This window comes from Phoca vitulina, unplaced genomic scaffold (assembly GCF_004348235.1).
Source record: "Phoca vitulina isolate PV1807 unplaced genomic scaffold, GSC_HSeal_1.0 scaffold4, whole genome shotgun sequence".
Classification (NCBI taxonomy): Eukaryota; Metazoa; Chordata; class Mammalia; order Carnivora; family Phocidae; genus Phoca; species Phoca vitulina.
The window spans coordinates 5,667,262-5,680,019 of NW_022589707.1; the positions used below are offsets into that span (position 1 = coordinate 5,667,262).

Genomic DNA, 12,758 nt, shown 5'->3' on the forward strand with positions numbered 1-12,758 from the left:
GACGCTCCATTCCTCTGTCCCCCAGGGCAACATCTTCATGATTTCTATACCGAATTCACAACTCTCTTGATCTTTCTTTTCTTGGACAGAATCCAAATAGAAAATATTCAGTAAAAAAAATGACATGAAGAACTCATGCTGTGACCCCTGATCTCTCTATACGTTAACTGCAAGCATGATGAGAAACATAGCAACATACCCGCCATGTGTTCATTCCTTTTAAAAAGTATTGAGCTATCAGCTGCTTAGCAGACATTGTATATGCTAGGGATACATGAGAGAATATGACCTATGCTTGGCTATCAAGCAGCCAATTATAACACCTTATAACTATTGTTAAAATGGAGATGAGAAATAAGTTTCAGGAGAGCAGAGAAAAAAACATTCTGGGTGTCAGAGCCAGGGGACATTTCACCAAATAGGCAGACAAATTAGAGGAGAATATTGTAAATCTGAGGGAACAGTTAAGTAAAAGTCAGAAAAGATAAAAATGTGGCATGTTCTGGAAAATATATCTAAATAAATAATACTGGTGGGTAGAAAGTAAATTGTCTGTAGAGGAGGAGACCAGATGTGATAAAAGATTATTATTTATCGGTGAGCAAGTGTTAGATTGTGAAAGGCCTGACCTGTTCGGTGCAGGAATTTAGATTTTTATCCTGTTGGAATCAGAGGGGGTGTCATTAAAACCTCCATGGTAGAACCTCATCAAATTTCTGAATTGGGAGATACTAAAGAAGTAGAACCTGTAGAGTTTACATGTACTGACATGTACTTTCTACTACTCACAGTAGAAAGAGAAGTGTCTGGAATAATGCCCAAGTTTCTGACTTGGGCATCTGCGTAAATGGTGGTTCACAAACATAATATGCAGATAACCAATGTTTTCATGTGTAAAGGGTCAGAGCACAGTCATGAGTAAGAGAGACGGGCATGTTATATTTGAGATCCTTGAAGGACATGGAGGTGGTCATGTCTAGCAGACAGCTGGAGACAAAGATCTGGATCTTAGATAATGTCTGGGCAATGACAACAGGGGAGTTGTTTATTTATGCGTGGTAGCTGCAGACTTCAGCAGAGCTCTGTGCTGGTGGAAAGAGCTCTGAGTGATGCTCAGTCCTCTAGCACTGGCACAGAGTGGAGATATGTACAGCATCCTAGACCCATTGACCAAGACCCCTAAAATATGGAATTGAGAGGATTCCAAGTCACCCAAAAGTACGGGTCCAGAGTGAGAGGCCATGGAGTCACAAAAAAGGGAGAGGCAGCTTGATATGAGGTTATCTATTAAAAAGGGAAAGGGGATCAGAGAGGGTCAGTGAGATGAGAGAGAATAATGACACAGAAGGAAAAGACTCTACAAAGAATGAAGAGATTTGGCCTTCCATCCCACGAGAGAGGTGGTGAATCCATGCATCTGTAGAGATTGTAGGGGAGGAAAGGAGGGTTGGTTCTAGGACATTGATATACTCTGCTTTTCCTCCTCCACCAAAGCAAAAAAAAAAAAAAGCTGGGTTATGACTAAGCCCATAGTTTATCCTTACACAAACAAAAATAATCAAATTTTCAACTTTGGATACTAAGGCCATTTAATTCAAGATGCTTCCTTTTCTTGTAATTCTTGGCCATCCAAAGCACAAGCCCCTCTGTTTGCCTGTCTTCTCCAGCAGCCTTGCTCCTAGTTTCTCCCTGCTTCCTGTCTCTGATTCACTGTCCAATGCCGCTTGCCACCTATTCTGAATCACATATTATCCCAGAGTTTTTAATAAAATGCTCATCTGATCATTTCTAAATTATTTCTTCAACACACATTGGTAATCCTGCATTTCCCAAGTCACTCTCTGTACAATTTTCCATAATGGACACCTGAAGCATTCTCCTCTCTCCTCCGGCCTTCAGTGCTTCATCTGCAGTGAATGATGTCCAACTGGGAGGTTGAAACCATCAGCGATCATTTCAACTTCCCACCTCCCACTCTGCAAACATACTTAGTGCTTTTCTTCCTCATTCTTTTCGATCCTTCCTGGAAGTGAGACCCTATAGTCTCCAGCTTCTACCTCCACCTGTGATGTGGATCACTTCTCCTCTGACTTCCTCATGGACTGTTCTATTCAGCATCTCTACTTCTTTATATTTTTCCACTTCCCCTATCTATTGACTTCTTCCTATCACCATTTAAACAAGATAAATCCTGTTCCATCAAGTGTGCTACCTTGATCTGCTCTCTGGTTGCCTCCTGGGTCTTCTTTGTAGGCAGTGCCTATTTGACAATTCCTAAACAGTCCACTCTGTAGGATTCTTCTTGGTCTGTCTTCACTCTCTTTCATACATGCTCTTCTCTTTTGAGTCCTCATCTTTCCAGAGACTTTTCCCCCATCTCTTATTTTGGTTAACTTCTACTCATCCTTTAAGCCTCGAACATCACTTCCTCATGGAGGTCTTCTTCTGACCCTTATGTTAGGGTCCCTGCTATATGTGTTTCTACCTCCCTTTCCCTCCCCCATTGTGACATTCATGATGGCAAGTCTTACACCCATCTCCCCTATTAGTCTTTATCATCTCATCTCCCTTACCACTAAATCATCAATATCTAATAAAGCGCCAGCACACAGTATACATTTGTATTGGTTTTCTACTGCTGCATAAAAACATTGCCAAAAATTGAACAGCTTAAAATAACATGTATTAATTATCTCACAGTTTCTGCGAATCAGGAGTCCAAGCATGGCTTAGCTAGGTCCTCTGTTCAGGGTCTAGCAAGGCTTTGAGGTAAGAATTTGCTTCTAAGCTTATTCAGGTTGCTGGCAGAATTCTTTTCCTTCTGGTTGTATGGCACCAGATGCTCGCTTTTTGTGGGCTGTCCCCTGAAAGCTGCCCTCAGGTCCTTGAGGCTATCCTTAGTGCAGAGAGGTCATCCATACATAGTTCTTTGCCACTTAGGCCTCCTCAGTGTGGCTGCTTACATCCTCACACCAGTGGGAAGAATCACTCTTGTGCATGCTAGCAAGGTGGATGTGTGTATGTGTGTGTATACACAATGTTAATATTATGTATCAATGTAATTATCAGAATGAAATCCCATAATTTTGCCATATTCTATTAGTTCAAAGGAAGTCACAGGTCCCACACCCAAGGAAAGGAAATTGGGGATTATGCAGGGCATGAACATCGGGCTTAGGGTCTGTCCAAAATATTCAATAGAATTTCATAAAATAATAAATGTATTGGATCCTTATCTCCCACACAATAAAGACTTACGCAAGTCTTATATATGCAAGGCTTATATAATAAAGCTTTTCATTATATAATTCCTGTTTCTCTCTCCACCTGGTTCTTAACACTTCCGCTGTAACACATGGTTGCTATTCCACAAACACACCATGTTGTTTCATATATTCATGCATTTACAGAAGCCTTGCCCTCTTTTCAAATTATTTTTTTTCTCTTCTTTTTATGCCAGACAAGCCCTTCCCCTTCTCTAAGACCCAGGTAAAGTATAACTTTTTAGATACTCCTTCCTTACACACAATATAGACTGAAGAAGTATCTTTAACCTTGTGCTCAAGGCACATAACTCAATTTTTAAAAAAATTTTTTCCCACATTAGGAAACAAAACAGATGAGCATAGGGAAAAAAGGAGAGAGAGAGAGGGAGAGTCAAACCAAGGAGGGTACTTGGTGTGATGAGCATCAGGTGATGTGTGGAAGTGTTGGGTCACTATATTTTACACCTGAAACTAATATTACACTGTATGTTAACTAACTAAAAACTTAAAATTTTCTCCCACGTATTACTATGAAAAATTTTAAACACGCAATGAGGCTGAAAGAATTTTACAGTGTATACCTATATCCCCATTAACTGGATTCTACCACTGAGTAGTCTGTTTTTTAAATTAATATCTTGCATTGATGTGATATATTTGTTATAGCTGATGAACCAATATTGACACATTATTAGTAACTAAAGTCCATTGCTTATGTTAGGGTTTGCTCTTTATATTATATAGTATTATGGGTTTAGACAAAGACATAATGTCATGTATCCACAATTAGAGTATAATACAGAATCATTTCACTTCCCTAAAAATGTCCTGTACTCTACCTGTTCACCACTCTGCCGTTCTCCCCAAATTCTGACAACCACTCATCTTTTTACTGTCTCTATAGGTTGCTTTTTTCAAAATGTCATAAATTGGAACCATTCAATATATAATATTTTTAGACTGCCTTCTATCACTTAGTAATATGCATTTAAGGATTCTCTATGTCTTTCATCTTTTTTTTTCTTTCATCTCTTAATAGCTCATTTTTTAAAATCACTGAATAATACATATTCCAGTGTGGATGCACCACCACACTTTGTTTACCCATTTACCCATCTTGGTTGCTTCCAAGGTTTGGCAATTATGACTAAAGCTGTTGTAGTTATTCATGTGTAAGATTTTGTGGACATAAGTTTTGGACTCATTCAGTTAATATCCAGGGGAGCGATTGCTGGCTCATATAGTAAGATTATGTTTAGCTTTTAAGAAACCACCAAGCTGTCTCCCAAAGCGGCTGTACATTTTGTATTCCTACCAGCAAATGAACATTCTTGTTTTACATCCTCACCAACATTTGGGGTTCTGGGCCTTAAACTTTAGCCATTCTACTAGGTGTGTAGTGTATCTCATTGTTGCCTTAATCTGTAATTCCCTAATGTATGTTGAGAATCTTTTCATATGCTATTTACCATCTATACTTCCTCTTTGTTGTTATGGAATGAACTGCGTCCTTCTAAAAGTCCTACTTTGAAGCCCTAAACCCCAAAGTGACTGTGTTTGCAGATAGGTCCTATAAGGAAATAATTTGGGGGAAATGAGGTCATAAGGGTGGGGCACTGTTATGACAGGATTAGTGTCCTTATAAAAAGAGACACCAGAGAGCTGTACACATAAATACAGAAGAAGTGCCACATGAGGACACAGTGGCCTACAAAGCCAGGAAGAGAGCTCTCACCAGAAACTGAATTTGCTGGCACCTTGATCATGGACTTCTAGCCTCCAGAACTGTAGGAAAATAAATGTCAGTTGTTTAAGCCCCCCAGTCTATGCTATTTTGTTATGGCAGCCTGAACAGACTAATGCATTTGGGAAGGTATCTGTTCAGATATTTGGCGCACTTTTAATTGCGTTGTTCTTGTTCTTGTTGTTGAGTTTAAAGATCTCCTTATATATTTTGGATCCAAATCATTTAATGGACAATGTGTTTTGCTAATATTTCCACCTAGACAATGATATAGGTAGGGTTTTAGCTCTGAATACTTTGTTTTGCAATTGCCTTTTTATGAACCTATCATTCCCACTAGTCTATAATCTCTCTGAAGGTGGAGCAGTGTCTTCACATTTAGGCACCTATAAGTGAGGACAGAGCCTAGCACGAGTCAGTCACATAATATAAATTACTGGCTGGCCGGTTGAATAAATGAGTGGATGAATAGTGACATGAAAGGAAAAGCTGATATATCTTAAGGAGGGGTTCAGTGTCAGGCAGAGGGGTCAGGCCAGCACCAGAGGGCTGGGTTATGGCCGCTGGAGACAAATGTCTGTGTCACACAACCAGGGTTAGCATCACACAGATGGGAGGGGTCACTGTCCTGAAGGTAGTAGTTTAGAGAAGGGCCTGATTTCAGAGTTTGACAAAGGGTGGACCAGAGAGGAGGGGGCTGGGAAACACTCTGAGCTCCAACATTGCTCAGATTAGGTATGTTTTACCCTGGAAAGGGAAAGCAAAATGCTGAATTCCAGATCCATTCTCTTCTATGTCAGGGACCAAATCACCTGATCTCCATTCTTGTCCTTCTGATACCTGACACCATCCCTTATTCTGACCAATGGACACCTCTTTGGGAACTGAATCCTGCCACTGAAAGAATTCACGTATTTTTGTTTTCAACCCTAGAACCCCTTCTTCCTGTATCTTACTTAGTCTTTTTCCATCCCTCCTCTCCATCCTTTCCAGAGACCCTGAGCTGAACTTCATCCTTTGAAAAGGCTTTTGACATCAATATGAAGCTTATCCTCTTCTGGGCTCTCTTGAACATGCCTGGTGAGTATCTTCACATTTTTCTCTTTACTTGCCAAAGAGAAATCCTGGGAGAATCATGAAAGATAGACAGATACAGACAGGAGGCACATTCCAGACTACAAGTGTAGAACTGACTCTCCCTCACCACTGCCACTGTCCCCACCAGCTTTCCACCGTGACATCGCCTGCCTGCCTCACCTCAGCTTGACTGTATGCTCTTTGAGGAGGCACGGACATTGAAACCCTAACACTAAATCTGTTCCCAAGGAAGACTGTGACCCAGCTCTGGGCCAGTCTAGAACAGGACTGTTGCCGTTAGGAGGGAATGAGAAGTGGAGGCAGGGGTTGAGAGCAGAGGTTCAACTAATGGACACAGCAGAGCATTCAAGGGTTTTAGGTCTTGTCCTGGCAGGTTCCAGTTACTCAAGCAAAAACCTTGGAGGCATTCATAAAATCTCTTTCTCTCACACCCCACATTCAATCTGTTTGGAAAATTTTGTTGGTTCTATCTTCTAAATATATCCCAAATCCAATTACATCTCACCACCTCCACTGATCACAATGGCCAAGACACCATCTTCTGCCTGGATTATCACATGAATCCCCTAAGAGGCCTCTCTGCTTTCTAATCCTACACTCAATACTTCATAAGGAAATGACCGTCACTGCCTTACACCTAAAACCCTGATGCGGCTCCACATTCCTTCAGAAGAAAGTCCCACATCTTTATGATGCTCTACAAAACCCTGCATCACTGCTTTTACCTCGATCCTTTCTTGCTCTTCTCCCCCTCACCTGCCATGCCAGCCACACTGGCCTTTATGATACTCCTTAAACAAGTCTTAGGACTCTTGCCCCAATGGTTTCCTCCACCTGGATCCCTGTTCCCCAGATATCTGATGATCTAACTCACCCATCTTCATTTCATTGGTCATCTCTCATGCTGTCCACAGGCCTACCTATCCTGACTTCTGTGTAACATTGCAGAATGCCCCAACACACACACACACACACACACACACACACACACACACACATCCCTGGTACTGCCTCTTCCTCTTTCCCTATTCTTCTATTTGTCCCACAGCACCAATCACCATCTAATACACTAGACCATTTACTTATGTTTTGTGTCTACTGTTATGGGATGTCTTCTCTCATCAGAATGTATGAGAGCAGGGGTACTTCTCTGCTTCATTCCCTATATAGCCCAAGCCCCTATAACAGAGCCTGGCACATATGAGGTGCTCATACTTACTTGTTGAGTGAATACATTATCTTCCCCTCCTCAGATTGTGTTTGCAGTCGGTCTGTTCTTTAAATGGCACTTATATTGTTTTGCCCTGCATTGTTGTAGGGAGAAAGGGGTGAGACTGGTAAAAGCATTCTTAAAAAGGTAAAAACAGTAAGTTCTCCATGAGTAGATTTAACATGTGTTCACTGAATTGTAGAAGGTATTTAAGAAAACTTGTATTTTAATCTGAAAAATATTTATTGACAACAAAAGGGAAAATACCTTTATCTTTTGAAATTCATATGTTTCTATCATTTTCTTCATGTTTTTAGAAGAAAGTAAGCCAGTTTGCAAATTTAGTTTATAGAAAAATGTATTAGAGAGAAGGGCAGGGGAACTTAAGCCTCTTAAGTAATTTTCCTTTGTTTTTCCTACTGATCCCTGCAAAAATCTCAGAATTTCCTGTCTACGTTTCTCTTTCCAGTTGCTCTGGCTTTTGATCCAGATTACCTAAATGGCATCACTCCCCCATACCTGGTCTACTTGAAATCTGATTACTTGCCCTGTGTTGGAGTTCTGATACACCCCCTTTGGGTGATCACAGCTGCACACTGCAACTTACCGTGAGTAATAAGCCCCCAACGCCACTTTGTGCTTTCGGTTCTCAGGTTGGGCATAGACTCAGATCCCTGCCTGGTGCCATTGCCCAATGAAGTGGGGTTAGGGAGGCCTTCTGGGGATGTGTTCAGTGGTAGAGAAAAAGGTCTTTGGGAAGGGGCTAATAAAGGCCCATAATGATGGATAAATAATCTCTGCCAAGTCTTCTCTCAAACAACTACATTGTTCCAGAAAGCTTCAGGTGATGTTGGGGATTACAAATCCATCAAACGACAATGAAAAGAATATACAAGTAGTTGGCCATGTGAAGATGATCCATCATCCGTACTTCTCAATCACTTCTATTGAGCATGACCTCATGTTAATCAAGCTGAGAGAAAGTGTTGAACTCAATGACTATGTGCAACTGGTCAACCTGCCTGAAGAACCTGTCCGTGAAGAAACCATGTGCATGGTCTCCACGTGGGCCTACAACCTATGTGATGACTGTGAGTGACCTCAAGATAATCCTCTTCTCTCAGAATAGGACATACTCTGTCCCTTCTCTTCTCTTGGCTTCTGCAATTCTTCCCAATGAGGCTTTTTTTTTTTTTTTTTTAAGATTTTATTTATTTATTTGACAGAGAGAGACACAGCGAGAGAGGGAACACAAGCAGGGGGAGTGGGAGAAGGAGAAGCAGGCTTCCTGCCGAGCAGGGAGCCCAATGCAGGGCTCGATTCCAGGACCCTGGGACCATGACCTGAGCCAAAGGCAGATGCTTAATGACTGAGCCACCCAGGCACCCCCCAGTGAGGCTTCTTTCTAACTTCTTAATTCATCCTTGTCATCTCTCTTCCCTTTCCCTGTACCTCACTGAAGGAGTCCTTCAAGCTTTGCCCCCCTCACTGTATCCTCCTATCATCTTTGCTTCCAGACATGATAGAAAAGGTATTAGTGGGAAGAAGACATTTGTATTCTAGTCCTAATTTGCTGTGTGGCAGTTGGCCACTTTGCCTTTGGAGCATCAATTTTCTGAACTCCAAAATGTGGCACAAACTATATCAGATGTTTTCAAACTGTTCTAGGCAATAAAGAAACATAAAGCCTTGAAATATTGTAAAATAATATTAATGTATTAAACATAAGATAAATACATAATACTGTGCTAAATCAGGCAGAACTTCTGTATGCAAGACTGTGATACAAAAAAAAAAAAAAAGAAAAGTTTAAGAAAAATATTTCTGAGGGGCACCTGTGTGGCTCAGTCGGTTGAGTGTCTGCCTTCGGCTCAGGTCATGATCCCAGGGTCCTGGAATCGAGTCCCGAGTTGGGCTCTCTGCTCGGTGGGGAGTCTGCTTCTCCCTCTGTCCCTCCACCAACCTGTGCTTGCTCTCTCTCTCTTAAATAAATAAATAAAATCTTAAAAAAAAAAAAAAACTAATGATGTACTGTATGGTGGCTAACTTAACATAATAAAAAAAAGAGAAAAAAATTTCTGAAACATTTTTGACTGGTAACATTCTGAACATTCACTCTTTTCTTTACAAAATTTAAAAAATGACTACCATTTAAAACAGTGGAATCTCTCCATATAATCTGAATCTCCTGAATTGCATGTTCGACCTCAGCTTCTACATCACATGATTCAGATTCCATGAAAAAACTGAGCAAATTAAGACAACTTTCTCTCTTCTAAGTTTTGAGCCCGTCTGCCCACCATCCCACTCCAATATTTTCCAAATTCAAAACCACTATCTGTAGCTATTAATCAAGAGAGTAATGAGTATGGGAGAAGGAGGGTTGATTAACTATAAGGAAAATGGAACTATGGTCTGTATATACTATATAGTTCTATGATAGACCTTTAGGAAGAATTATTAGTACAATTTAACTCATGAGTAAGTTTGTTTTTGTATTTAATATACATCGTATGCTGTATACCATAGTAAGAAAAGGAGATTCATGTTGACCAAGCCTGTCAGATTACACCCATCCATCTACCCTGACTCTCCGTTTATAGAAGTCAGGAGGTGGCTATTCACTTATCTTAACAGTGCTGCCATTCCTCCAAACTTTTTAAACTGCTCTTTTCAGACCTTGAGAGGTACATTTCCTTGAATATATCAAAAAAGTAGAAATTCTTTTTTTCCCAGCTTTATTGAGGTATAATTAAAAAATAAAGATTATATAGACTTAAGGTATATAGTGTCATGTTTTGATGCCCCCTACTGAGCTAATTATCCAACACCTCACATATTTACCTTATATATATGTGTATGTGGTGAGAGTATTTAAGATCTACTCTCTTAGAAAGTTTTAAGTACATGGTACAATATTATTAACTATAGCCACCATGCTGTACATTCAATCTCTAGTACTTAGACATCTAATAACTAAAAGTTTGTACCCTTTGATCAACAACCCTCCCCCCATATCTTCCACCCACCAGCCTCTGACAACCACCATTGTATTCTCCGTTTCTGTGAGTTTGGTTTTTTTAGATTCCACATAGGTGTGAGATTATATGGTATTTGTCTTTCTTTGTCTGGCTTATTTCACTTAGCATTATGTCCTCTACACAAGTAGAAACTTTTGTCCTGTGAGAGTCAATTTGAGTTTTGAAAATAAATGTCTCCCTGATGAGCAGTATACTTGATTCATCTGGGTTATGACACTTGTATCAAAAAGAGATACAACTTACCCCCGCCCCACCTCCAAAATTCAGTTTATTTTGATCTGACTTATGAAGTAATTTTTTTTTTTAACAGATACTGGGTTTTTCTGATCTGACAAATGAAAACTAGACTCTCTAGATTCCTTCAAATTCTAAAAGTAGAAGAGATGTCATTTAAGGGTACAAACTTAAAACTAGTAGATAAACAAGTCCTGGAGACCTAATGTATAACATGCTTAATGCAGACAACAATATCATACTATAATCAAACTTGCTAAGAGACTAGATCTTAATTATTACCACCACAGAAAAGAAATGATAATTATGTGACATGTTAGAGGAGCTAACGATAGCTACAATAGCAATCACATTACAATCCATAAATATATCAAATAAACACATTGAACACCTTAAATTTATATATTGTTACATGTCAAATATATTTCAATAAAAAAATTTAAAAGGAGACAGTGATGAATTTAAACTATGGGACAAATAATAAGCATGAAAACTCAAAAAATAAAATAAAATAATAAAGAATTCCATATTAAAGGCTATTCTTTAAATGTTTTTTTTTTTTTTAAGTAGATTTATTTACTTATTTGAGATAGAGAGAGAGAGAGAAAGAGTACGCACTTGCGAGGGTTTGGGGAGGGGCAGAGGGAGAGAGAATCTAAAACAGACTCCACACAGAGCACAGAGCCCGACATGGGGCTCTATCTCACAACCTGAGCCAAAACCAAGAGCTGGACCCTTAACTAACTACACCATCCAAGCACAGTCAGTTAAGCATTTAGAGTTCTAGAAAATCTTTATTTCATTGCAGAGATGTCTCATATTTACATATAACTTCCAGGAATTTAACCTCTTTTATAAAGAGATAAACACTCGTATCACGAGAAATGGTTAATCTGATCATTTCCTGCTGTCTGAGAAGCTACAGCTGTGATTTCTCTCAGTGTTTGATCTCTTTTCCTTTCTTCCAGAAGAAGAAATGTGCTGAAAAAGAGGGCAAGTAAAAAAGGAGGTTTGTTATCTACTAACTCTTACGGAAGTTGTACACCTTTCTTTCCTCTAGCCAAGGGGCCTGACTCACTGCAGAATGTGAACATCTCCATAATCTACAGGAGTGAGTGCCTCGAGGCCTATAAAACTTACAGGATCCAAGAAAGTATGCTGTGCCTGGGCATTGTTCCAGGAAGGAGGCTGCCCTGCAAGGTAATGTACTCTTGATGCCTTAGTTTTCCCATTTTATTTCTTGTGTCTTTTGCCAGAAAGATAAGATAACCCTACATCCCTTTTGTTCCAGCAGGAAGTCACAGCTGCCCCAGCGGTCTGCAATGGGGTACTTCAAGGGATATTGACTTTTTTAGATGGATGTGTTTTGAGAGCTGACGTGGGCATCTATACCAGAATCTTTAAGTACATGCCCTGGATTAGAAATACAATGGACAACTACTGAGCTGCCATAACAGGAAGTCTAGATCATGTGACACAGCCTGTCCCTATGTCCAGCCTCACAATGGAGCCTAAATAGATGCCCTCGGTTGCGCCAGGCATGCCTGTCTCTCTTCTGCCCAACAGAGTGGGTGATGTGTACATCCCCGTGCTGTGACCAGACATGACAACCCTTCTTCCTCTTTTGACACAGATGACAAACACCATATCCCTTAGGCAGTTGAAGTTTATGAAGTGGGGACTGTGTTCTAACAAAGGGATCACTGACCTATTGAAAAAAGGCCACTCAGCCATTTAGGGTGACAAAACCCCTATTACTTGCACTGAGTTAACATGTGCTTTTGGCAAGTCACACATGCCAGAAGGAAAAAGGAAGCCTGACAAAGAGTGAGCTAACTAGAAGTATAGGTGAGGGAAAAGGTTTCTGGGAAGGAACCTGTAAGAGGTGTTGTGCTTAGTTTCTCCTTGCCCATAGGACTCTCAACACTGGCCACAGATCCTGGTCATTTATTTTGCAAGGTTCTGGGTAGAGCCTTGAGCCATGAGAGGTTAATACAAAAGCGAACTGGGGGATGAGACATAGCAGGTGAAACAGGGAGTCTGGGCCAGATTTTGTCAACACATGCTTGCCCTTTCTATTATGCCAGCTGCCACAGGGACTCCATTCTCTCCAACTGTTACTCTTGCATTTTTCTTCCTCTCTTTTCACCTCACCCCTGCAGCTA

General features: G+C 40.3%; 1 protein-coding gene across 1 annotated transcript; it reads left to right on the top strand.

Annotated features, from left to right (window-relative positions):
* The first annotated feature begins 6,050 nt into the window (after positions 1-6,050).
* On the top strand, positions 6,051-12,037 carry PRSS58 (serine protease 58). Its single transcript, XM_032401279.1, has 5 exons — positions 6,051-6,090; positions 7,788-7,926; positions 8,153-8,409; positions 11,654-11,793; positions 11,888-12,037. Exons 1-5 carry the CDS (start codon positions 6,051-6,053, stop codon positions 12,035-12,037), a joined length of 726 nt encoding a protein of 241 aa, XP_032257170.1.
* Positions 12,038-12,758: the final 721 nt, after the last annotated feature.

Excerpts from the sequence above, each read along its gene's own strand:
- PRSS58 (XM_032401279.1), top strand. The coding sequence starts at position 6,051 with ATGAAGCTTATCCTCTTCTGGGCTCTCTTGAACATGCCTG. Across the intron at positions 7,927-8,152 it reads GCTGCACACTGCAACTTACC|AAAGCTTCAGGTGATGTTGG; the intron begins GTGAGTAATAAG and ends ACATTGTTCCAG. Across the intron at positions 11,794-11,887 it reads GAAGGAGGCTGCCCTGCAAG|GAAGTCACAGCTGCCCCAGC; the intron begins GTAATGTACTCT and ends TTGTTCCAGCAG.